The 27,441-nt window shown below is 34.7% G+C and overlaps 1 protein-coding gene across 5 annotated transcripts in view; it reads left to right on the top strand.

Moving 5' to 3' along the window:
- LOC123936298 (UDP-glucuronosyltransferase 2A1) overlaps positions 1-27,441 on the top strand; it is a 67,061-nt gene that overhangs the window by 20,782 nt on the left and 18,838 nt on the right. Inside the window, exon 1 of one of the 5 annotated variants that reach the window (XM_045996940.1) lies at positions 18,899-19,656. The exons of the other annotated variants lie outside the window; for them this stretch is intronic. Within the exon in view, the coding sequence (XP_045852896.1) occupies positions 18,933-19,656 (724 nt within the window). The 5' untranslated portion in view covers positions 18,899-18,932. Of the gene's footprint in view, positions 1-18,898; positions 19,657-27,441 lie in introns of those variants that run through there. 5 annotated transcript variants of the gene reach the window in all.

Consider the following 27,441-nt stretch of genomic DNA (forward strand, 5'->3'; position numbering starts at 1 on the left):
TTTTTTGTGTGTGTGTGTTGTGTGTGTGGTAGAATTTACTGTTTTAGCAACTTTCAAATATAGAGTTTTGTTAACTATAACCATGATGTTGTAGAGTATATCTCCAGAACTTATTTATCTTGTAACTGGAAGTTTTTACACTTTGATCATCTTCACCTATTTCCTCCACCTCTCAACTTCCACCCCTGGCAACCACCATTTTACTCTCTGATGAGTCTGGCATTTTTTAGTTTCCATATACAGGTGAGATCAGACAGAATTTGTCTTTCTCTGTTTGACTTGCTTCACTTAGCATAACACTCCCGAGGTTCATCCATGTTATTGAAAATGGGAAGTTTCCCTTATTTCTCATAGCTAATTTCTGTCCCATTGTGTGATACATATATCACAACTTTTTCATTCATCTGTCAATGGACATTTCAGTTGTTTCCATTCTGTTGTAAGAATGCTGCAATAACCATGCGAGTGTACATGTCTTTCCAAGACAGTATATTTTCCTTTGGATATATACCCAGAAGTGAAATTGCTGGATCATATAGTACCTCTACATTTAATTTTCTGAGGAACCTCTATACTATTTCCCACAATGGCTACACGAGTTTACATTCCCATTAACAGTGCATAGCTTTACCAACACTTTCCTCCACAGCTTTGCCAACAGTTATCACTTGTCTTTTTTATAACAATCATTTTAACAAGTGTGAGATGATAACTCATTGTGGTTTTGATTTGCATTTCCTGGTGATTAATGATGTTGAGCACCTTTTCATGTACTTGCTGGCCATTTTTATGTTTTCTTTGGAAAAACATCTCTTTGGGTCCTCTTCCCATTTTTGGTGAGATTATTTGGGGTCTTGTGCTGTGAGTCCCATACTTATTTTGAATATTAATCTTATCAGATATGTGGTTTGCAAATATCTTCTCCCAAAATTTTCACTTTCTTTCTTTTTCTGTGCAGGAGCTTTTGAATTTAATGTGGTAACACTTGTTTATTTTTGCCCTTGTGTTTTATGGTTGAGGTATCACATTCGTAAAATCATTTTCAAAACAACAGGTTATCAAGACACTTTGATTCTATGTTTTCTTCTAGGAGATTTATGGTTTCAGGTCTTATATTTGTCTTTACCATTTTGTGAGTGGTATAAGATAGAGATCCAATTTCATTCTTTGGCATAAGAATATCCAGTTTTCCTAACTTCATTTATTGAAGATACTATATTTTCTCTATTGAGTATTCTTTGTTTCCTTGCCAAATATTAGTTAACCATATATGCATGGGTTTATTTCTGAGTTCTCAATTCTGATCTACTGATCTATGTGTCTGTTTTATGTCAGTATCATATTATTTTAATTCTTGTACCTTTTAAATATAGTTTAAAATCAGGAAGTGTGTGGCCTCCAGCTTTGATCTTTTTTCTTGGGATTATTTTGGCTATTCAGGATCTTTTGTGGTTCCATAAAAATTTTAGGGTATTTTTTTTCTATTTCTGTAAAAAATGCCATTGGAACCTTAATAAGGATTACACTGAATCTATAGATTGTTTTGGGTAGTATGGACATTTTAACAATATTAATTTATATGATCCTGGACACAAGATATCTTTCCCTTTATTGGTGTCTACTTCAATTTCTTTCATCAGTATATTAAAGTTTTCCATGTACAATTAAAGGTCCAAATGTGAGACCTGCAACCATAACAATCCTAGAAGAGAGCACAGGTAGTAATTTCTCCGACATTGGTCATAGCAACATTTTTCTAGATATGTCTCCTGAGGCAATGGGAACAAAAACAAAAATAAACTATTGGGGCTACATCAAAACAAAAAGCTTCTGCACAGTGAAAGAAGCAATCAACAAAACTAAAAGACAACTTATTGAATGGGAGGAGGTATTTTCAAGTGATATATCCAGTAAAGGGTTAGTATCCAAAATATAGGAAGCCCTTATACAACTCAACACCCCTAAAACAAATAATCCAATTAAAAAAATGGGCAGAAGACATGAATAGACATTTCTCCAAAGAAGACATACAGATGGTCAACAGACATATAAAAAGATGTTTAACAACACCAATCATCAAAGAAATGAAAATCAAAACCAGGTGAGGTGAGATATCATTTCATAGGTGTCAGAATGGCTAAAATCAAAACCACAAGAAAAAATTGTTGACAAGGATGAAGACAAAAAGGAACTCTCGTGCATTTTTTTAAAGATTTTATTTATTTGACAGAGATCACAAGTAGGCAGAGAGGCAGGCAGAAAGAGAGGAAGGGAAGCAGGCTCCCTGCTGAGCAGAGAGCCCGATGCGGGGTTCGATCCCAGGACCCTGAGATCATGACCTGAGCTGAAGGCAGAGACTTTAACCCACTGAGCCACCCAGGCACTCCATTGCACATTGTTAATAAGAAAGCAAACCGGCATAACCACTGTGGAAAACAGAATGGATGTCTCCCAAAAAATTAAAAGTAGAATGATATGATCCATATGATACCATAATTCCACTATGAGTATTTACTCAAAAAATATGAAAACACTAATTGAAAAAAAAATATGCACCCCTATGTTTATTGAAGCATTATTTATAATAGTAAATTATGTAAGCAAACCAGGTGTCCATTAATAAATGAATGGATAAAAAAGATGTGGCATACATGTGTGGGTGTGTGCGCATGCACGTGCACACACACACACACACACACACACACACACAAGAATGTTATGCAGCCATGAAAAAGAATGAAATCTTGCTATTTGCAAAAATCTGGATGGCTTTAGAAGGTATAATTCTAAGTGAAATAAGTTTTTTTGTTTGTTTTTGCTAAGTGAAATAAGTTAATCAGAGGACAAATACCATATGATTTCACTTGCACGTAGAATTTAAAAAAACAAAACAAAGTAAGAAAGAAAAAGGAGACAAAAGAAAAAAGAGATTTTTAACTATAGAGAACAAACTGATGGTTACTAGAGGGGAATTATAGGGTGGTGGACGTAAGACGTGAAGGGAATTAAAAGTGCATTTATCATGATAAGCACTAAGTAATATATAGAATTGTTCAACAACTATATTGTATACCTGAAACTAATATAACACTGTATGTTAACTATATTGGAATTAAAATTAAAAAATAATAAAGTTTTCCATGTACAGATCTTTCATTTTATTAGTTAAATTTATTCCTAAGTATTTTATTATTTATTTTTTTTTGGTGCTGTTTTGTAAATAGGATAAAAATAATTTTTAAAATTAATTTTACTGCTATTTTGTTGCTAGTGTATGAAAACAACTTATTTTTGTATGTTGATTTTGTATCCTGCATCTTTACTAAATTCATTTATTAGTTCTAACAGATTTTTGGTGGAGTCTTTAAAATTTTCTATGTATAAAATGTCATCTTCAAGCAGAGAAAATTTTACTACTTCTTTTCTAATTCAGGTGTCTTTTATTTCTTTTCCTTCTCTGACTGCTTTTACTAGGTCTTCCAATACTGTGTTGAATAGGAATGCTAATAAGGATGAGAGTTGGCATCCTTGTGGTTTCTAGTCTTAGAGGAAAAACTTTCAGTCTTTCACCATTGTGGATGATGTTAGATATGGGCTTGTTATAATTTTCTGTAAAATATCTTGAGTTGAGGGATTTATTCAGGAGAGTGTTTGGCAATATGTATACTTCTTAAAATTTAGACGCTTTCTTTTTTTGACTTCTGTCAATTTTGGCTAATGTTAAATAGATGATAGATAGATAAATAGAAATAGATAGATGATAGATAGATAATATAATTTTATCCACCCTTAAGTTGTCAAATGTATTTACTTAGAGTTCTGGTAAATGACTTTTTAAGTGTCATTTATTTAGTGATTTATTTATTAGAGAGAGAAAGAGAGATCACACATGAGCCAGGGGAGGGATAGAGGGAGAGAATGCGGGAGAGGGGAGGAATCTCAAGCAGACTCCCTTCAGAGACCTATGCGAGGCTCCATCTCATGACCCTGAGACCATGCTTGAGGTGAAATCAAGAGACAGTTGCTCCACTGGCTGAACCACAAGATGCCCCTTAAGTATCTTCTTTATATCTACTCTTTTTTACATTTTTTAAAAGATTTTATTTATTTATTTGACAGACAGAGATCACAAGTAGGCAGAGAGGCAGGCAGAGAGAGAGAGGAGGAAGCAGGCTCCCCGCTGAGCAGAGAGCCTGATGTGGGACTCGATCCCAGGACTGGGGGATCACGACCTGAGCTGAAGGCAGAGGCTTTAACCCACTGAGCCATCCAGGCGCCCCTCTTTTTTACATTTTTAAAGCTCCTTTTTATTATGATTTTTCTGTTTTCCATGTAATGCATTCCCATATGAAGTCATCTCTCATGCTCACTCTGGTCTTGGCTATTTGTCTTGCTTTGGCCAATGTGACTTTAGTGAATGTAATACAAGTGGCCTCTTCCAAGCAGCTTACTCTCACTGCTCTGTGACATTTTAAAAATCTATATATTAATGGAAATATTTGTTTAGAATAAGAAACTGTTACAAGATATTGATTTTGTAAAAACTGACTAATACCATAAGCATCACAAAATTTTAAAAAATCATATTTTAAATTTATTTCCTGGAATTTCTTTATGACCTTTTCTCATAACTTCTTTGGCTAAATATTTTTTGATTACCTTATTCACATGACATTTTATATAATTCTATTTTCTATAGAGAATAAGGATAATTCAACCTGCTCTCTGGCATGGTTGATCAAAATTTATTTTTTACCATTGATAATTAAAGAAAAAAATTTTCTGCTTTATAACTTGCTTTTGGGTCATGTCAGGTAACCTTTCAAGATTATTGCCAAATTTGAGAAAATCTCTGTCAAGTTTCCTTTAAAAGAGTTATAAGGGCTTTTTTTTTTTTTTTTTTTTTTATTTGACAGAGAGAAATCACAACTAGGCAGAGAGGCAGGCAGGGAGAGAGAGGAGGAAGCGGGCTCGCCGCTGAGAAGAGAGCCTGATGGGGGGGCTCAATCCCAGGACTCTGGGATCATGACCTGAGCTGAAGACAGAGGCTTCAACCCACTGAGCCACCCAGGAGCCCCAAGAGTTATAATGTTTGAAAGAACATTTCATAGACCAAATTCTGGCTCTGTATAATTTTTAAATTTAAAAAAATTATTTTTATTTTTTAAAGTGTGGTATAATTAACATACAATGTTATGTTAGTTTCAGGTATACAACATAATGATCTAATATTTGCATATATTACAAAATAATCACCACAATGTCTAGTTAACATCTATCTGTATACATAGTTACAGAATTTTTTTGCGTGATGAAAACTTTTAAGATTTACTTCCCTAGCAAATTTCAAATATGCAATACAGTATTATTAATTATAGTCACCATTCTGTACATTACAGCATGCATGGGGCATGCAGCATGGTGGCTATAATTAATTATACTGTATTGCATATTACATAACCAGAAGTTTGGAGCTTTTGACTCCCTTTACCCATATCACCCACCTGTACCTCCAATAACCAGCAACTATTCTCTGTATACAGAAGCTTGTATTTTTTTCTTTCTTGTTGTTGTTAGATTCTACATATAAGTGAGATCACATGGTATTTATCTTTCTCTATCCTATTTTACTTAGCACAGTGTCCTCAAGGTCCACACATTTTGCTGTGAAATTTTTTCCTGTGATTTAACCTTCTAGCATGCTGAATGGCAAGGGATACACAACTCAGGATATTTGCCCACAAAGATATGAGAAAAACAACTGCAAAACACTCGTGTGATGACCACGTGTGCTAGCCCTTTGATGACTCAGATTCACATGTGCATGAAAAAGGTCAGCCCATAACAGCTCTCCCTAGACTAGTTCAGAATTTTGAGCAGAGTCAGAGGTAAAGAGAAAGTTGTTTTAAGATAATAAGGCTTTGGATGGTTGGTCATTTGATAATAGATAACTAATAAAGAAACTTTGAGTTTTGAGGTTTGAGATTTAACAAACTTCATTTGTTAAATCTTGGATCTCTGTTTTGCTTCAACCTCTACATATGCACTTTCTTTTTTGCACTTTTGTATCCAGTGATGGGCTATAAGTGTTTAACAATTGGCTTTCTGTGGTATAAAAAGAAAAAAAATAATTTTGTGTAGCATTTATTAATATCTGTGGTGTAATTCCTTCCACCTTGACTAATTTCAAGCTATTGGTAACATAATAACCAGCTTGGAAAGATACATAGAAATTAACAATTAACTTTCATGAGCCTGTAATAGTTAGGTCCAGATAATCTCTGGCAGATCCACTTATGACATAAGTTTTGATTAATTAATATGTCCAAAGTTCATAGACACAAGTTTTATCATGTAGAAAATATTATACTCTCCAACACATGCTGCAGAGTAGTATCTGGGCCTATAAATATTATACCCAGATACAAATATAAGCATAAACAAATTCTTTGCTTAGTAAAGCAGAAACTTCTCTCTCTTGGAGATATCTATTGCCCAAGAGAAATCTTGAACAATAAATACATGCCCTCCTCTGTAGTTCATTTTTATAGCTACAATGCTCTCCACTTAATATATTATCAATATATGCATTGCCAACATACATAATTTTTTACTCTTCAGGAAAATTGTTACCTTTTAAATATTTCTAAAAAGTCAAATGGATAGAATAGCTCTCCTTTCCCAACATCTTCCAAGATACTACTAAAAAGTTTACCTTCTAGGAAAGATCATTCTCTAGGAAAATAATATGCCATCTAATAATCTTAAATACTGCAAGAAGATGCTTGAAATTTCAATGAAATGCCTCTTCTGCACTGGATACCTATATAAAAGAGAAAAAAAGAAAATGAAAAGTAATAATTGAGTGTCTCATATAGTATTCATGAATTTCTTTAAAAATTAGTAATTGCTTTTAGAATTTAGTATGGCTCAGGCCTTTTACCGCTTATATATTTCACTGATAAAATAAACGTGCACTAAATATGAAATTTCAGACCATTTGGACACTATTAAAAATGGAAAACACAAAGGCTATTTGTTTTTGTTTTGAGGGAGAAAGATGGGGGGATAGAGGCAGAGGGAGAGGGGTAGAATCATGACAATTAACCAACTGGGCCACCCAGGTGTCCTGTTGGCATGCTTTTTATTAACTTTTGACAATGGGGCATCCAAAGAAATACTGGATCCCTGGTATATCACACTTTTCTAGCCCTTAGTAAAGATAATAGAAATTAGACACCTGTCCATGCTGTATGTCTCATGAAAATAATATTTCAAACAGAAATTTGAAAAAAAAATTGATCCACTTGTCAACTTAATGGTGCAATGTTAGAATGATACTACTTATAGATTAGGAAGGAATTCCTCTAATTATGAGGAAAAAATTTCTACATTTTAAATACATGTGCCTCATTAACCTGACATAGTTCTTTTTAACTTTGTAATATGCTGTCTTCCCTTCTGAACAAAATCCATGAAAGAAATAATTTTTAAGCTGGACTTCATTAAAATTGAAAACCCCCATTGTGATGGACAATGTCAAGAGAATAAGAAAACAAACTGTAGACTGGGAGAAAATATTTTCAAAGGACATGTTTGATAAAGAACAGTTATAAGTGTAAAAAGAACTCTTAAAACTCCACAGTAAAAAAACATATAGCCCAATTAAAATATGGGCCAAAGACATTAACAGACACATTATCAAAGAAGATAAACAGATGGCAAACAAATGCATAAAATGATGTTCCACATTGTTTGTCATTAGAGAAATGTAAATTAAAACAATAATAAGGTACAACTACACACTTATTAGAATGGCCAAAATCTGGAACACAGACTACAGCAAATGCTGGTGAGAATGTGGAGTAACAGGAACTCTCATTCACTGTTAGTGGGATTGCAATATGGTACAGTCACTTTGGAAGATGTTTGGCATTTTCTTACAAAACTAACAATCTTACTCTATGATCCAGGATTTATGCTCCTTGGCATTTCCCCCAGGAGAGTTTAAAGCTTATGTTCACAGGAAACCCTGCATACTAATTTGTTAACAGATTTATGCATAATTGCCCAAACTGGAAGCAACCACCATGTCCTTCAGTAGGTGAGTGCATAGATACACTGTGGTAGATCCAGGAAAAATGAAATATTATTCAATACCAAAAAGAAATGAGATATCAAGCTGTGAAAATACATGGAGGAACTGTAAAGGTATATGAGTAAGTGAAAGAAGCCAACCTGGAAAGACTACATATGGTATGATTCCAACTATATGATATCAAGGAAAAGGTAAAGAATAGAGACAGTGAAGTTTTAGTGGCTGTAAATGATTGGGGGAGAAAAGGATGAATAGCTAGAGCACAGGGGATTTTTAAAGCAATGAAATGATTCTGTATGATACAATGGTAGATCAATACAGCATGGCACAGACACAAAAATACACACATAGATCAATGGAACAGAATAGAAAACCCATAAATGAACCCACAACTATATAGTCAATTAATCTGTGACAAAGCAGGAAAGAATATCCAATGGGAAAAAGAAGGTCTCTTCAACAAGTGGTGTAAGGAAAACAGGACAGAAACCTGCAAAAGAATGAAACTGGTCCACTTTTTTACATCAAACACAAAAATAAGTTCAGAGTGGATTAAAGACCTAAATACGAGACAGAAAACCATAAAAATCCTAGGGGAGAACATAGGCAGTAATCTCTTTGACATTGGCCATACCAACTTCTTATTAGATGTATCTCTTGAGGCAAGGGAGACAAAAGCAAAAATAAACTATTAGCAATCATCAAAGTAAAAAGCTTCTTCAAAGTGAAGGAAATGACACAGAAAACTAAAAGATAACCTATGGAATGGGAGAAGATATTTGCAAACGATGTATCTGATAAAAGGTTAGTATTCAAAAAACATGAAGAACTTTAAAACTCAATACCCAAAAAATGACTAATCCAGTTAAAAAATGGGCAGAAGACATGAATAGATGTTTTCCCAAAGACATCTAGATGGCCAAGAGACATAGTGAAAACATGCTCAATTTCACTGATGATCAGGGAAATACAAATCAAAACTCAATGAGATACCACCTCACACCTGTCAGAAAGGCTAACACCAACAACACAACAAACAATAGGAGTTAGGAAGGATATGGAGAAGGGAACACTCCTGCACTGTTGGTGGGAATCCAAACTGGTGCAGCCACTCTGGAAAACAGTATGGATGTTCCTCAAAAAGTTAAAAATAGGGGCGCCTGGGTGGCTCAGTGGGTTAAAGCCTCTGCCTTCAGCTCAGGTCATGATCCCAGGGTCCTAGGATCGAGCCCCGCATCAGGCCTTCTGCTGAGCAGGGGGCCTGCTTCCTCCTCTCTCTCTGCCTGCCTCTCTGCCTACTTGTGATCTCTGTCAAATAAAATCTTTGGGAAAAAAAAGGTTAAAAATAGAACTACCCTACAATCGAGCAATTACACTTCTAGGTATTTACCCAAAGAACAACAACAACAAAATCCTAATTCAAAGGAATATATGCCCCCTGATGTTCATAGCAGCATTGTTTATAATAGCCAAATCAAATGTCTATCAAGTGATGAATAGATAAAGAAGATATAGTATATCGGTACAATAGGATATTACCCAGTCATCAAAAGGAATGAAATTTTGCCATTTGCAAAGACATGGATGGAGCTAGAGAGTACTATGCTAAGTGAAATAAGTTAGAGAAAGACAAGTGCTATATGATTTCACTCATATGTTGAATTTAAGAAACAAAACAAATGAGCAAGGAGGAAAAAAAAAAGCAAACCAAGAAACAGACTCTTGACTATAGATAACAAACTGAGCATTACTAAAGGGGAGGTGGATGGGGGAACAGGTGAAAGAGGTGCTGGGGATTAAAGGGGCACTTGTGATGAGCACTGTGTGTTGTACGGAAGTGTTGAGTCACTATATTGTACAGGTGAAATTAATATTACACTGTATGTTAACTAACTAGAATTGAATAAAAACTTAATTTTTTAAAAAATTTAAAAATCATCTTATATGTACTGTTCCTTTTAAACTCGAAGTTTTGCATTTTTCTAGATATTTTCTCCACATCTTTCCAAACTCAGCCAGCTCAATAAAAATCAACATCTAACTTTCAGTCTTAATTTCTATTTTCCATACTAAGCATATTTTTCTTATCTGTCAATTTTTATTGATTTTATGATTATGTTAATAATACTATTGTTTGAAATAATATTATGAATTCTGTTATACTTTGGAATGTGTAAATGTCATTAATCTATGTCTCAAAATCAATGTCCAAGTGGTTAATCTGTGGATGGGTTTCTTGTGGCACAACCTTCAGTTTAGTATTTAAATCTATGATAATTTATTTAACCCTCCACTGAAACACCTTTCTAAACATTTGTTATTATTATGATTTTCACAGTACTCTAACAAAATATTATCATTAACTCCATTTTATGGATAATGAAATACAAGCTGAAAAATTAAGTGTCTTATTCATAAACATCATTTTGCACGATACATAAACATAGGTCTATTTATTCCCAAAGTCCACACAACTAATTTCACTAAATATCTTTTTTTTTTTTAAATGAAATCTATGTATTCCTTTTATTAAGGATTGGGTAAGCTGACATAATGAAAACACAAAGAAAACAAATTTACACTGACCGTATGACGACTGTCCTAAGCCATTACAATAGATGCGAGTACAGTGAAATACCCCACTATCTTTTAAGATTTATTTTCCTTTAAAAATTCAGTAGAACATTTCTATACTTTTGCCAGCCTGTCCCTCCAGCTAAACAAGTGCTCTATTCTTACTGTGCCCTTGGAAGGTCTGTATGGAAAACAAACCTGAAATTTAGCTGTAGAATAAATTTGCTAAAGAAAAGCAATGTACTTGATAAACACATAAGGGAAAAAAACCTCCAATTTGTTTGGTCTTTGTTGAAGAGAAGACACTATCTGCTATAATCCCCAGTGCCTTGAACTCTCTTGGAGGAATAGCATTTTAAAAAAAATCCAACAAGTAAACTTTGAGGTGCTAATGAAAGAAAAGGAAGATGAGTACTTGTAGTTTGCGCAGAAATAGAGAAAGTGTCTGTCTCACAAGAGATGGCTTCATCTACCTGAATGGGGTCTGGCCGCTTTCTACCAAAGACATTTAGAGAAGTGAGTCGAGTCAGGGTGATGGCGAATACTACATACTAAAAGATGGTGAAGTTCAGAAGTGACCACGTTCATCACAGATGGCCGTGAATACCACGCTCTTAATTTCACTAAATATCTTATAGAAATCCTTGTGGTTCTAGGATTAACTCAAGCCTTAGTTCCCTATTTTTAAAAAAGGAACTCAATGGGAAGACAAAAAAAAAAATCATTTGATATTAAATTGGGTAACACTGATTTTCTTTTCCTGAGTGGAAAATGATAATAAATTCCTTCTAAAGCAAACAGCAGAGAAAGTTACATTGTTTTTCTATAACTGTGGAGTGAGGGATCCCAAACAGAAAGGCCATGCCAGTTATTAATAGTGTTTACTGTCACTTAGTCATGGATTCTTTGGTAAACACCACAATGTAGTAATTTTGCACATAGATATATGTTTAACTGGTGTGTATTGTAATTGTGTGTGCTGGTGTGTGTGCATTGCAGTACTGGTTCTTGAGTGATTTCTCTCAGCTATAGGATTGCATTCATGGTTTTGTCCTAAGTAATACCATGCTACTAACCAAATAAAATATTTGAGGTGTAGATTTTTAATATGTCCTTGACAACTAAGCTATAACCACTGGTTTTAATTTTTTAATCAGTTTAACTATTGAAAATCTATCATTTTATTTGCATTTCTCTTGGAGTTTTTTTAGATGCTTATTTCATAATTAACTGTTTATAAATTTTTCTACTTAGAGTGAGGGAGATCAATACTTGAATTGATTTGTAGGAACTCCAAATGGAAAATGCAAATATAAAATCTGCAGAACGCTAATGAAGATTGTAAAAAATAGGAGATGGCATAGTAGTAGTGTAAGAAAAGGATAAATGACAAAGATAGCTTTAACATTGTTAGCTTGACTGTAATGGAAGGAAGTGGGAGTGGAAAATCATGGGGAGTTAAGAGGACCCAAAACACCCCTGGGGAAAAGGAAACTTTGTAAGGATCTGGATGCGTGTGGTTCCATTTCAGCTGCCCCAGAAGTACAGGAGAGAAAAATGCAAGAGGAATGTCCATGTGTAAATCAAGCTGTTATTATTGGTAAATCCTCTTTAAAACAAAGAGAAAGTTTAGCCTCTGCTAGAATAAAGTCTCATAAAAGTTCCAACTCATTAGGTACTATTTGAGCTCATTTTTTTCTATATAATCCTCAATATCTACTCAAAATCACATTTAAATCTGGGAAAGAAATTAAAATATAATAGTTCCATCTATATTTGGAATATTTGCTCTACTTACATACTTAAGATTATGGGGTATGGAGGAAACATTTTACAAAGAAATTGACATTGCAATCATGAATTGCATTGTTTTACTAAATTATTCATAATGGCTTACTTGTTATTCTTACGACTTTCTGATTTCCAAATCATCAGTATTAGATATGTGTGTATATCTATATTCATAATGATGTTGATAGTTTTTTAATATTTTACTTTATTTTATTTTATTTTATTTTATTTTACTTTTTAGAGAGGGGGAAGGGGCAGAGGGAGAGAGAGAGAGCAAGAATCCTAAGCAAGCCCCGCACTCAAAACTGAACTTGACATGGAGCTCCATCTCATGACCCTGAGATCATGACCTGAGCAGAAATCAAGAGTAGAACATTTAAGGAACGCCTGGGTGGCTCAATCAGTTAAGCAGTTAAGTGTCTGCTTTTGGCTCAAGTCGTGATCCCAGGGTCCTGGGATTGAGCTCCATGTTGGAGTTCTCTGTGTTCTCCCTCTGCCCACCATTCCTGCTTGTGTGTGTGTTCTCTCTCTCTCTGTATGTCAAATGAATAGATAAAATACTAAATAAAAATATTAAATAAAATACTAAAAAAAAAAAAAAAGAAGAAGTAGGCCATTTAACTGACTGAGCCATTCAGGTGCCCCAATAGTGTTTTTTTCTTTCAAACTGGAACATACCTATCTATATAAAGTGGTATTACATATTATATAATATATATAGTTAAATATACATATGTTCAACTTAAAAAACAGTACATAGGTATAACATCTGAAATCATAATACATGTAACATTATTTATATCAAACATGGTATTATAAATTTATAGCATTACATGTTTAACGTTTCTATATATATTATATATAATATTTATAATTCATAATACTTTGTATATATAAATTGAAATCTTGTCTCTCTCTGTGCAGAGTTGTAAACTGGCAGTGACTGTATGTTTCTTTGAATTACAATATAGGCTATTAGAGCATTTAAAGTTATGACAGTCATAATCTTTTTAGTTCTTAGGTATTTAATATATTACTCTTGTGATGACTGAGACTTTCCACTTAATATTAAATAGAAGTGGGCATTCTAGGGCAATCTCATATTTGATTTTAAAAGGAATACTTTTCATTTTTTCCTTTCCTTTAAAGCAAAGTTAAATATATAACCATTATATTAGTTCAAAGAACTAATTTATAAGAAATGTTTTTCATTGAAAATTTAAGGTTTTACCAAATGCTTTTTTTATTAATGAAATGTTAATGTCTTTCTTTTTCTTTTAATCTGCAAATATTTTTCATAACACTGAAGAGTTTTCTTCATTGAATTAATCCTAATGCAATACTGATATTTTATATTTCTTCCTCATCATTGAATCCATTTTGCTCCTGTTTTGAAAGCTATAGAAATACTCACCTTTGTTTTCATGAGTGATTATAGGTCCTTGTCGGGTTTGGCTAGCAAACCCTGAAACAGAATAAAAAGATTACTCCAGACATCTTAGTAGGAGACAGGAGAGGGCCTCAGGACCAGATGCTTTCGTGGCAAAACGTCCTAAGCCAGACTCTGCCTCCACCTTTATTGTGAATGTTATCAATACAACAAGGGAATAAGAAAAACAAGACGGAATATGAAGCTGTAATAATCAGGACAGTGGCAATAGGGAGTATTGTGTGAATAGAACAAGCTGTGCTCTTGATGGGCGTGCAGGCAAGGAGTGTGTGGAGAGCATGACCTCCAGAAATAAATGTTCCTCCTGAGTCAAATTTTTACTCTCTAGATGAGCGCATTGAGCCCCAATGAGACTCTGGCTGTTTTCAGCCCAGAAACCTCAAGCGGCCCAGTTTTCCAGACACTCCACTCCCTTTCATCCAGGAAGGCATGTGTTTATTAACTCCTCTAACCAGGCACTGAGAATTCTCACAGATCCTGTATGCCATGACTTCTGTTTGTATGTGGGTTCCACCCTAAGAGAATCCAAAATACGTCGTCTACTTCTGATGAAAAACTCCCAGGAGAATGTGAACTCTTGCTTTATATTTCCTATGCGTAGAGCTAGGCATGAATTTTAGATCAAGAATTTCTTTCAGTCCAGTAAAATGGAGGGAGATCATGCACGCAGATACACGTGTGAGTGTGGTCCTCCCCATCGTCCGGAGTGTTTTCTAAATGTTCACAGGTGTGACCTGTACATACTTGTGTGTGGGGCTGACGGGAGCTGTGGGTTTGTTCCCACTGGGCGTGTTTGCAGGCTTCTTGAGGATGTGGTGTAGCAAGTTTTCTGCCATTGTGCTATTTCTTCCTGAGACCAATTTGTTACAGTTCTTTTAGTGTGCATTCTCATAAATGGTGATCTCGTATTAAAACAAGACATTTTCTTTCTGTAAAAATGATTTCTAAATATAAATGCATTCAGAGCGTTGGCATTATTTCTTGCTGATGTCAACAGCCTCTTAGAAAAGTAAAAGTTTTGGGGCACCTGGGTGGCTCAGTTGTTAAGCGTTTGCCTTTGGCTCGGGTCATAATTTCAGGGTCCTGGAATCAAGCCCTGCTTTAGGCTCCCTGCTCAGAAGAGAGTCTGCTTCTCCCTCTGTCCCCTGCTCATGCTCTTTCTCTCTCTTTCGATCAAATAAATAAAAGTCTTAGAGTTTTAACAAAAGAAAAAAAATGTATATGTTTCTCCTTCATAAATAATTATAATAAACAACTTCTTAAATTCCAATTAATAACGATAGAATGAATGATTTTTACTATATTTTTAATATTAACCTTTTAAATTATCATAATAAAATGATCAAAGCTAGGAATTTTTATTAAAACATTGTCAATCATCCTACTATATTCTTTTTTCTTTCTGATATACAATCCAGACTCCCTCTTGATTTTATTTGTTCAGTGTCCTTACTTTTTCAAACTTGTGACAGTTGCCACAGTGTTTCTTTGTCTCTTGCTTATGAAGAATAGTGGCTATTTTTTTAAGAATATTTTTTTAAGAATATCCTTTAATTTGGTTTTTCTGACATTTTCTTTTTTTTTTTTAAGAATATCCTTTTTTTTAAGAATATCCTTTAATTTGGTTTTTCTGACATTTTCTCATGATTAGAGTGAGGTTATACATTTTTGGTAAGAATACCACAGAAGCAATCTTGTGTCCTTTACAGTGGGGCATATCAGGAGGCACATAATATATAGTCCTAGTGACAATAATTCTGATCACTTAGTTAAGATGGTGTTTCTTATAAACTTTCCTATGTAATTAATAAATATCTTGCAGGGAGTTACCGTGAGACTATGCAAATCATACTGATCATATATTTACACATATTTTTGCAAACCTTTACAGTAAAATTCCAATTAACAACTACAGAAGGAATAAGGAAAATAGTAAATCATCATTTGGCAAACACCATAGTAATAATCACTGCGGGAGGGGCACTGGGTGGCTCAGTGGGTTAAAGCCTCTGCCTTCAGCTCAGGTCATGATCCCAGGGTCCTGGGATCAAGCCCAGCATCAGGCTCCCTGCTCGGCAGGGAGCCTGCTTCCTCTTCTCTCTCTCTCTGCCTGCCTCTCTGCCTACTTGTGATCTCTGTCAAATAAATAAATAAAATCTTTAAAAAAAATAATCACTGCGGGATATGTGGAAGTCTCTATACTTCATTTGTAACTTTTTTTGTGCCTAAAATGATTATGAGAAAATAAAAGAAACTGGGAGATTTTGTTGAAAGAACTTAAATATAGACTTAGTTGTGTAGGCTGGTTGCCTGAAAAGGGACCAGCTTTACTACCATATAGAGTAGAAAGGGAGTTGAGAAAGGAGACACCAGGTAGGTCAAACCAACAATTGGATTTGGATATTAGTCTATTCTCCATATCTCTTAACTGTTCTATCATATTTCCTATTCCATGTTTTTTATTCAGAACTTAATTCTGAATGATATCTTTAGATTTATCTTCAGGGATACTGTTTATTTCTACAGTTGTGTCTAATTTACTCTTTTAATTTCATTTGTTGAATTTGTAATTTCCAGAAATTCTCTTTGGCTCTTTAGCAAACTTTCACAATTATTCTTTTTAAACTCTTGTTCCTTGCTTTCCTTGCTTATGTTTTCAGGTTTTTCTTTCATACTCAAACGTATTGAATGAAATAATTTTATATTTTATTTCAAATAATAGTAATATTTCAAATCACTGTGTTAATATCTGTGGTTTCTGTTGGTTTTGTTGGTTCGCAGTCATAAAGACTTGTTTCCTTATAAACAAATTCTACTTGCTCAGGGCTGATTGGAGATTTGACCCTGGATTTATCTTTGCATCTTCTAAACAATTCTACTTTGGATCTTCTCTTTAGCACACCGAAAAACTTTCAAGGGATTTAAAATTTCAATATGTCCCTCTCAAGTATTTTGATATAATTATGTAATTGAACATAACATTGATATAACTCTGTCATACTTCTTAGAACACAGACACATTAGTGTTCTTTTTAACTTCCAAGTGATATTTTTCAACTTGCTAAATACCACTCTTAAAGACTTAGCTAAAGCATCAATTCATCATTTTCTTCCTCCACCAAGCAACCTCCTTCCTGTGCTTGCCATCCTCGATTCATCCTGACCATCTAAGATCCATCTCCCTCATGTTTGTAGAATACGTACTGGTTTAACTGACGTTTTCTGCAGTAATCTATGAAGTCATTTTGAACTGGAAGTGATCTTTCTTGTTTATGCCCTGTGCACAGTACAGAAACTGGCATAAACTGTGTGTTAGAAATTGTTTTTTGTTTGTTTGTTTTTGGTTTTTGTTTGTTTTTAATTAACATTTAATGTATTATTTGGTTCAGTGGTACAAGTCTGTGATTCATCAGTCTCACACAACACATAGTGATCACCACAGTCCTACCACCCTCAATGTCCATCATCCACCACCTCTCCTCCTCTCCCTCCTCCCCTCCAATAACTCTCAGTTTGTTTTCCGAGAGTAAGAGTCTCTTATGGTTTGTCTGCCTCTCTGGTTTCATCTTGTTTCATTTTTTCCTCTCTTCCCCTATGATCCTCTCTGCCTTGTTTCTAAATTCCACGTATCAGTGAGATCATTTCATAAAAATGATTTTTGAAAGTGTGAAGTATTAAAGGATTTGTAGAGGAATTGAAACTGGGTTAAATATAGATGGATGACTGCATGTAAAAATCTGTATTTCTAAATTTTATCCTTCCCTTGAGATTTTAGTGTTCACAGAAAAAAATCGATATTTCCACAAACATGTCCAATTATTAACTCATACACTGCAGGTCAAAAATCATTCCGTAGCTACTATTCTTTTAGAACACCATGGTTTTGCTTAGTCATTATCATACTCAGGTTGCTCAAACTATAAACTGAGCACTTCCTCATTGTTTAATTACCAGTCATCTCTCACTTCTCATCAATCATAAAGCCATCATTCTCTGCTTTCCTTTCACAAACCAGTATTATAGTTTCCCTGATACTCTCATCAAACTTGCTTTCTTAAAAAAAAAAGAAAAAAAAAGAACTTGCTTTCTTAATATTTACTTTTAGCCCCTTACACACTGTTTTTTCTCTAACACTCAAATCCCATTTAGAAGCTAGAATAGTTTCATTATAGGACACATATGATCATTTTTCAAACCTGATTTGTAAATCTTATTATACCTCTTTGTGGAAATTAAAATTGAACCCAAAGTATAGCATTCAAGACTCTCCAAACTGTTTTGTTTTAACTAGTATATTCCTTGTCTGTACTGTTCTGTGTTAGTCTTCACTCTAAACATACTGAACTGATAACAGTATATGTAAATGACCATTATTTCCATATCAGCATTCATTTTCTCCTTTTCTTCCATTCTCTTTCAAAATGCTCCTTCTGTCACCTTTGTTTCTGGTCTCAGGTGAAATGAACCCTACATCCTGAAGCTTTGTGTGATTTTTTTTTTTTCACATTGGAGTGACAACATCTTCTGGAGCCCTGAAATGCTGTACCTTAACATACTTAGTATATTCTTCCCGTTATTATGTGATGCATGCATCTTATCTATATACTAGCATTTGACCAACTTTATGTCAAGACCTACATTTTTGTTTCCCCAAAGTATCAGTCATCATGTTCCACAAGATATACCATATTATCTACTAGACTTAATTAAATGAGTTCTTCTATTATATTTAAAAATTGTTAATTAAAATATATCATTTTTATTTTAATATATTTAAAACTAACTCCAAAAATGCTGCAGTCATTTCTTCCAAAATATTTAAATATTTCATATCTCCTCCTGAACAAATATTGTATAGTACTATGCCCTGTCAACAACATTGACAAAGTTCTCCATGCATAGTCATTTCCTAACTCTAGAAATTAATTTTTAACTTGATCCGTATCTAAATTGCCTCTTCCCTTCCATGCCCAGCAAACATTTAACCTCTATAGAGCAGTGTGTGAGGGAACTGCTGTCATGGTGTCTAAGAAATGGATTTCAGCAATTGTACTGCTGCAGTTCTGCTATGCTAGCTGTGGATTTTGTGGGAAGGTCCTGGTGTGGCCCTGTGACATGAGCCATTGGCTCAATATGAGGATTACTTTGGAGAAGCTCACAGAAAGGGGCCATGAGGTAACTGTATTGGTTTCTCCAGAGAGTTTCATCATTGACTACAGCAAGTCTTCCACATTGAAATTTGAGGTAATCCCTATACCACATAACAAAGAGGAGGCTGAAGAAACATTCCATGCTTTTTTAGACATGGCTGCTAATGTTATGCCAACATTGTCACGATGGCAGTCAGCCATAAAACTGCAGGAATTCTTTGTTAAGATAACTGGAATATTAAAACTCCATTGTGAGAGTGTAGTCTACAACAAGTCATTCATGAAGAAACTCCAGGAAACCAACTACGACGTAATGGTCATAGATCCTGCATTACCCTGTGGAGAGCTGATTGCTGAGTTACTGCAAGTCCCTTTCGTGTACACACTAAGGTGTTCTATAGCTGACACTGTGGAGAAATACTGTGGGAAACTTCCAGCTCCACTTTCCTATGTGCCTGTTTCCATGGCAGGACTAACAGACAGAATGACCTTTCTGCAAAGGGTAAAAAATGTAATGTTTTCCATCTTCCTTAACTTCTGGATTCACCAACTGGACACTCAGGTTTGGGACCAGTTTTACAGTGAAGCATTAGGTAAGAGACAGCTTTCCATTGTAAAGTAACTTTGTAAAGAAACTTAGGTGGTTTAAGAAAAGTCTAGGAAAGTGTGAAGTCTTAAAAATTTCAGGCCCACATAAAACTTTATAGGTGATGGCAATGAACTATTATTATCAATAACTAATTGGGAGGGAGAGGCAAGAAAGATATTGTCATGTTCATCTTTTTCTTACAGTCATCTAACCATTTTGTAAGATACCTCAATACATAATAGACTTATCAAAGCAAAACAAAATATAAAACACATTAATAAATGCCAGTCTAATGGAAGATTATGTTTTTAAATCAGATACAGGATATTACAAATAAGTCTTGTATACTGAGTTTTCATAGCAGAGGAGATTTGACTTTTTATTAATCAAAAAAAGTGTAATGTTTGTTGTAAGAGTAAGATAATATCCTTGCCTGATTCCAGTAATAAGTTGAAACCTAAACTGCCTTAGTGATGGGATTAACTTTGGCATATGGTTTACTCGGACTTTTGACCCATGAATTTTGAGATTCATGGATTATTGTATTCAAAATGTATATTATTCTTCTGTTGGACCAGAGTCCTTTCCATTCTTATCTCTTTCATAAATGTGGGATGAAACTTCACTAAGTCTTATGTGAACTGTTTCATCACAGCTGGTCATACTGAAAAGTTTTCTAGATGTTTTATACTTTCTAAGGGAGTACTACACAGAAACCTGAAAAATTAAATAGAAAACTAAAAAAAGTTTATAGCTTGAATTGTTGAAAGACAGCATTTTTTTTACTTCACTATTTATACATATTCTATTTTTAATTGCTTCCTTTTTCTAATAAAGAATGGTTTTGCTTTGCAAGTTTTATATATATAACTCTCATTTGATTCCATCAACTGAGGTTGGCTTCTACTCCAACTCTTTTTGAGAATCATGAAGAAACATGAACTGACAAGCAAAAGTTGGGTATTAGAAATATTGACTAACTTAACTCCCTGATCATATTAGTTTGCTGTCTGCCACAACTAAATACCACAGACTAAGTGTCATAAACAACAAAAATTTGTTTTCTCATAGTTCTGGATGCTAGAAGTCTAAGACCAAGGAATGTGTTGCCAGAGATGGTGGTTTCTCTGGAGGCCCATGCTCCTAGTTTATATGTGGTCTGCCTTCCTCTCTCTCTCTCTCTCTTTTGATATATCTTTTCATGGTCTTCCCTCTGTCCATGCATAAATCCAGTGTCTCTTCCTCTTCTTATGAGGAGACCAATGATATTGGATTAGGGCCTACTCTTAGGACCTCATTTGAATTTAAGAGTTTATTCTAACATTACAGGACCTATCTCAAAATATAATCATATTTCAACATGTAAATGTTAGAGGAACACAAGTCAGTCCATAACACTGACTTTCCAATAGATGCTTTGTTTCACAAGCTAAATATTCAAAGGAATCCATTTTAAAAATCCTTAGCTTTATACATGATTTAAATTTATACTATTCTGATTTCACCATAAATAATTTAAGAACCAGGAAGCACTACCTGAATGTAGGCAGTGTGTAGTGCTGTATGGATTTAAAGTAAAGAAGACAGGATTTTGGTCTCAATTCTATTCTCAGAAATAATTGTACAACATAGAAAGATAAATATATCCTAATAATTTGAGATGTTTCCCAGTTCTAATCAATAAATTTTCAGGCCATTTGTCATAGTATGCATAAATAGGGGAAAGTTGTAAGATTCTGTATTTATAAATATTATGAAATAGATGTAGTCCTTAGGATCTATGGCAAATTTTTAATTCTATCATCACTAAGAGGTTTGTTTGTTTGTTTGTTTGTTTGCTGTATGTACTTTTCTTGATTTTTAATCCTGCATTCCCACCTGTTCTTTATCAGGGAATTCTGAATCATCATGAGTATAACTTCATTCTCAATTTTATAATAAAAATAACTAATACAAATGGCTAAAAAATGTAAACAGAACAAAACTATATATAATGAATGATAATGGGCTTCATATTTCTCCTACGTAAATAATTTTAACTATGCTTGTATTTACATCAAGACATTATCTATGCATCACTAAACAGAAGTATTTATATACAACTTTTTTCTTTGACAATAGGAGGGATTACTAAATATTCATTTTCATTAATTATTTTTATTAACATATAATGTATTATTTGCCCCAGAGATACAGGTCTGTGAATAGCCAGGCTGACACACTTCACAGCACTCACCATATCACACACTCTCCCCAATGTCCATAACCCAACCACCTTCTCCATTCTCCCCCTTGCCTCAGCAACCCTCAGTTTGTTTTGTGAGATTAGGAGTCTCTTATGGTTTGTCTCCCTCCTAATCCCATCTTGTTTCATTTTATATTCCCTACCCCCTAAACCCCCATTCTGTCTCTCTAATTCCTCATATCAGGGAGATAATATGAAAACTATCTTTCTCTGATTGACTTATTGCGCTCAGCATAATATCCTCTAGTTCCATCCATGTTGTTGCAAGCGCCAAGATTTCATTTCTTTTGATGGCTGCATAGTATTCCATTGTATATACCACATCTTCTTTTTTTTTTTTTTCTCATTTTATTTATTTTTTCAGCACCCAGTGCTCCATGCAAAACATGCCCTCTCCATTACCCACCACCTGTTCCCCCAACCTCCACATCTTCTTTATCCACTCATCTGTTGATGGACATCTAGGTTCTTTCCATAGTTTGGCTATTGTGGACATTGCTGCTATAAACATTCAGGTGCATGTGCCCCTTCAGATCACTACATTTGCATCTGTAGGGTAAATACCCAATAGTGCAATTGCCAGGTCATAGGGGAGCTCTATTTTCAACTTTTTGAGGAATCTTGATACTGTTTTCCAGAGTGACTGCACTAGCTTGCATTCCCACCAACAGTGTAGGAGGGTTCCCCATTCACTGCATCCTCTTCAACATCTGTCATTCCCTGACGTGTTTATTTTAGCCATTCTGACTGGTGTGAGGTGGTATCTCATTGTGGTTTTGATTTGTATTTCCCTGACGCTGAGGGATGTGGAGCACTTTTTCATGTTCCTGTTGGTCATCTGGATGTCTTCTTTGCAGAAATGTCTGCTCATCATGAGAGACTAGGGACTCTGAAAAACAACCACAGCGTTTTGAAGGGGTGGGGGGTGGGAGGTTGAGGAACCAGGTGGTGGGTAATAGGGAGGGCATGTATTGCATGGAGCACTGGGTGTGGTGCAAAAACAATGAATACTGTTATGCTGAAAATAAATTTAAAAAAGGGTAAAAAATATAAATAAATAAATTAATTAATTTTAAAAAATGTCTGTTCATGTCTTCTGCCATTTCTCAATTGGATTATTTGTTCTTTGGGTGCTGAGTTTGATAAGTTCTTTATAGATTTTAGATACTAACCCTTTATCTGATACGTCATTTACAAATATCTTCTCCCATTCTGTCACTTGTCTTTTGGTTTTGTTGACTGCTTCCTGTGCTGTGCAAAAGCTTTTGATCTTGATGAAATCCCAATAGTTCATTTTTGCCCTTGCTTCCCTTGCCTTTGGTGACATTCCTAGGAAGAAGTTGCTGTGGCTGAGGTCAAAAAGGTTGCTGCCTGTGTTCTCCTCATGGATTTTGAAGGATTCCTTTCTCACATTGAGGTTCTTCATCCATTTTGAGTCTATTTTCTTGTGTGGTGTGAGTAAATCATCCAATTTCATTTTTCTGCATGTGGCTGTCTAATTTTCCCAACACCATTTGTTGAAGAGACTGTCTTTTTTCCATTGGACATTCTTTCCTGCTTTGTCAAAGATTAGTTGAGCATAGAGTTGAAGGTCTATTTCTGGGCTCCTTATTCTGTTCAATTGGTCTATGTGTCTGTTTTTGTGCCAGAACCATACTGTCTTGATGATGACAGCTTTGTAATAGAGCTTGAGTCTGAAATTGTTATGCCAAATTGTTATGCTAAAGAATGTTTAGCATTCTTTTTCAACATTCTTCTGGCTATTTGGGGTCTTTTATGATTCCATGTAAATTTTAGGGTTATTTATTCAAGTTCTTTGAAAAAATGATGGTATTTTGATAGGGATTGCATTAAATGTGTATATTACTTCAGGTAGCATAGATATTTTCACAATATTTCTTCTTACAATCCATGAGCATGGGAGGTTTTTCCATTTCTTTGTGTCTTCCTCAATTTCTTTCATGAGTACTTAATACTTTTCTGGGTGCAGATTCTTTGCCTCTTTGGTTAGGTTTATTTCTAAGTATCTTATTGTTTTGGGTGCAATTGTAAATGGGATTGACTCCTTAATTTCTCTTCCTTCTGTCTTGCTGTTGGTATATAGAAATACAACTGATTTCTGTGCATTGATTTTATATCCTGGCACTTGACTGAATTCCTGTATGAGTTCTAGCAGTTCTGGAGTGAATTCTTTTGGGTTTTCCATATAAAGTATCATATAATCTCCAAAGAGGGGAGTTTGACTTCTTCTTTGCTGATTTGGCTGTCTTTAATTTCTTTTTCTTGTCTATTGCTGATGCTAGGACTTCTAGTACTATGTCGGATAGCAGTGGTGATAGTGGACCTCTCTGCTGTGTTCCTGACCTTAGCAGAAAAACCTCAGTTTTTCCCCATTGAGAATGATATTTGCTATGGGTTTTTCATAGATGGCTTTGATGATATTGAGGTATGTACCCTGTATCCCTATATGTTGAAGTGTTTTGATCAAGAAAGGATGCCCCACTTTGTCAAATGTTTTTTCAGCATCTATTGAGAGGATCATACCGTTCTGTTCTTTCTTTTATTAATGTATTGTATCATATTGACTGATTTGCAGATGTTGAATCAAGCTTGCAGCCCAGGAATAAATCCCACTTGTGGTGAATAATCCTTTTAATGTACTGTTGGATCCTATTGGCTAGTATTTTGGTGAGAATTTTCATATCTGTTTTCCTCAAGGATATTCGTCTGTAATTCTCCTTTTTCATGGGGTCTTTGGTTTGGGGGATCAAGGTAATGCTGGCCAAATAGAATGAGTTTGGAAGTTTTCTATCCATTTCTATTTTTTGGAAGAGTTTCGGGAGAATAGGTATTGATTCTTTTTTAAATGTTTAGTAGAATTCCCCTGGGAAGCCATCTGGCCCTGAGCTCTTGTTTCCTGGGAGATTTTTGATGACTACTTCAATCTCCTTACAGGGTATGGGTCTGTTCAGGTTTTCTATTTCTTCCTGGTTCAGTTTTGGTAGTTTATATGTCTCTAGGAAGGCATCCATTTCTTCTAGACTGTCAAATTTGCTGGTGTATAGTTAGTTGCTCATAATATGCTCTTACAATTGCTTGTATTTCTTTGGTGTTGCTTGTGATCTCTCCTCTTTCATTCATGATTTTATTAATTTGGGTCTTTTCTCTTTTCTTTTGGATGAGTCTGGCCAGAGTTATCAATCTTATTAATTCTTTCAAAGAACCAGCTAAGTTCATTGATTTGTTCTACTGTTCTTTTGGTTTCTATTTCATTGATTTCTGCTCTGGTCTTTACTATTTCTTTTTCCCACCTGGGTTTAGGCTTTCTTTACTGTTTTTTCGCCTGTTCCTTTAGGTGTAGGGTTAAGTTGTGTACTTGAGACCTTCCTTGTTTCTTGAGAAAGTCTTGTATCGCTATATACTTTCCTCTAAGGGATGCCTTTGCTGTGTCCCAAAGATTTAGAACAGTTTTGTTTCATTTTCATTTGTTTCCATGAATTTTTTCAATTCTTCTTTAATTTCCTGGTTGAACCATTCATTCTTTAGTAGGATACTCTTTAGCCTCCATGAATTTGAGTTTTTTTTCCAGCTTTCCCCTTGTGATTAAGTTTTAGTTTCTGAGCATCATGGTCTGAAAACATGCCGGGAATGATCTCAATCATTTAGTACTGGTTGAGACCTGATTTGTGACCCAAGATGTGATCTATTCTAGAGGATGTTCTATGTGCACTAAGAACAATGTGTATTCTCTTGATTTGGGATGCAATGTTATGAATATATCTGTAATGTCCATCTGGTCTAGTGTGTCATTTAAGGCCTTTATTTCCTTGTTGATCTTTTGTTTGGATGATCTGTCCATTTCCCTGAGGGGAGTGTTAAAGTCCCTTACTATTATTGTATTGTTGTTGATGTGTTTCTTTGATTTTGTTATTAATTGGCTTATATAGTTGGCTGCTCCCATGTTAGGGGCATAGATATTTAAAATTGTTAGATCTTCTTGTTGGACAGACACTTTCAGTATGATATAGTGTCCTGCCTCATCTCTTAATATAGTCTTTGGCTTAAAATCTAATTTATCTGATGTAAGGATTGCTGTCCCAACTTTCTTTTGATGCCCGTTAGCATAGTGAATGGTTTTCTACCCCTCTCACTTTAAATCTAGAGGTGTCTTCAGGTCTAAAATGAGTTTCTTATAAACAGCATATTGATGGGTCTTGCTGTTTTATCCATTCTGATGCCCTGTGTCTTGGGCATTTAGCCCATTCACATTCAGGGTAACTATTGAAAGACATTAATTTAGTGCCATTGTATTGCCTATAAGGTGACTATTACTGTATATTGTCGCTGTTCCTTTCTGGTCTACTACTTTTAGGCTCTCTCTTTGCTTTAGGACCCCTTTCAATATTTCCTGTATGGTTGGTTTGGTGTTTGCAATTTCTTAAAATTTTTGTTTGTCCTGGAAGCTTTTTATCTCTCCTTCTATTTTCAATGATAGCCTAGCTGGATATAGTATTCTTGGCTGCATATTTTTCTCATTTAGCACTCTGAATATATCATGCCAGTCCTTTCTGGCCTGCCAGGTCACTGTGGTTAGGTCTGCTGCCAATCTAATATTTCTACCATTGTAAGTTACATATTTCTTGTCCCAAGCTGCTTCCAGGATTTTCTCTTTGTCACTAATACTTGTACATTTTAGTATTAAATGATGGAGTATGGACCTATTTTTGTTGATTTTGAGGGTGGGTTTTCTGTGTCTTCTGGTTTTTGATGCTTGTTCCCTTTGCCATATTAGGTAAATTCTCTACTATAATTTGCTCCAATATACCTTCTGCCCCCCTCTCTCTTTCTTCTTCCTCTGGAATCCCAATTATTCTAATTTTGCTTCATCTATGTTATCACTTATCTCTCGAATTCTCCCCACTCCCATGATCCAATAGTTGTTTGTCTCTCTTGTGCTCAGCTTCTTTATTCTCCATCACTTGGTCTTCTATATCACTAATTCTCTCTTCTGCCTCATTTATCCTAGCAGTAAGAGCCTCCATTTTTTATTGCACCTCATTAATAGATTTTTTTATTCAACTTCGTTAGATTTTAGGTCTTTTATTTCTCAAGCAGGGGATTTTATTTCTCCAGACAGGATATCACTAATATATTCCATGCCTTTCTTGAGCCCAGCTAGCACCTTGACAATCATCATTCTAAATTCTAGATCTGATGTATTACCAATGTCTATATTGATTAGGTCCTTAGCTGTCAGTACTGCCTCTTGTTCTTTCTTTCTTTTTTTTTTTTTTGTGATGAGTTTTTCCACCTTGTCATTTTATCCAGATAAGAATATATGAATGAGAGAATAAAATACTAAAAGTGTTGCAAAGAGCCCTGAAAAATGTATGCTAAACAAATAGAAGAGACCCCAAATGGGGACAAAAGAAATTTAAAAAAGAAATAAAAAAATTTTTTTTTTAAATATATATGTGTTAGACTGGTGAAGCAAACAGAGCCACCCAGTTGATTTTGGGTGTATTCTGTTTTCTTAGAGGAAAC

This window comes from Meles meles, chromosome 2, assembly GCF_922984935.1.
Source record: "Meles meles chromosome 2, mMelMel3.1 paternal haplotype, whole genome shotgun sequence".
NCBI classification, from domain to species: domain Eukaryota; kingdom Metazoa; phylum Chordata; class Mammalia; order Carnivora; family Mustelidae; genus Meles; species Meles meles.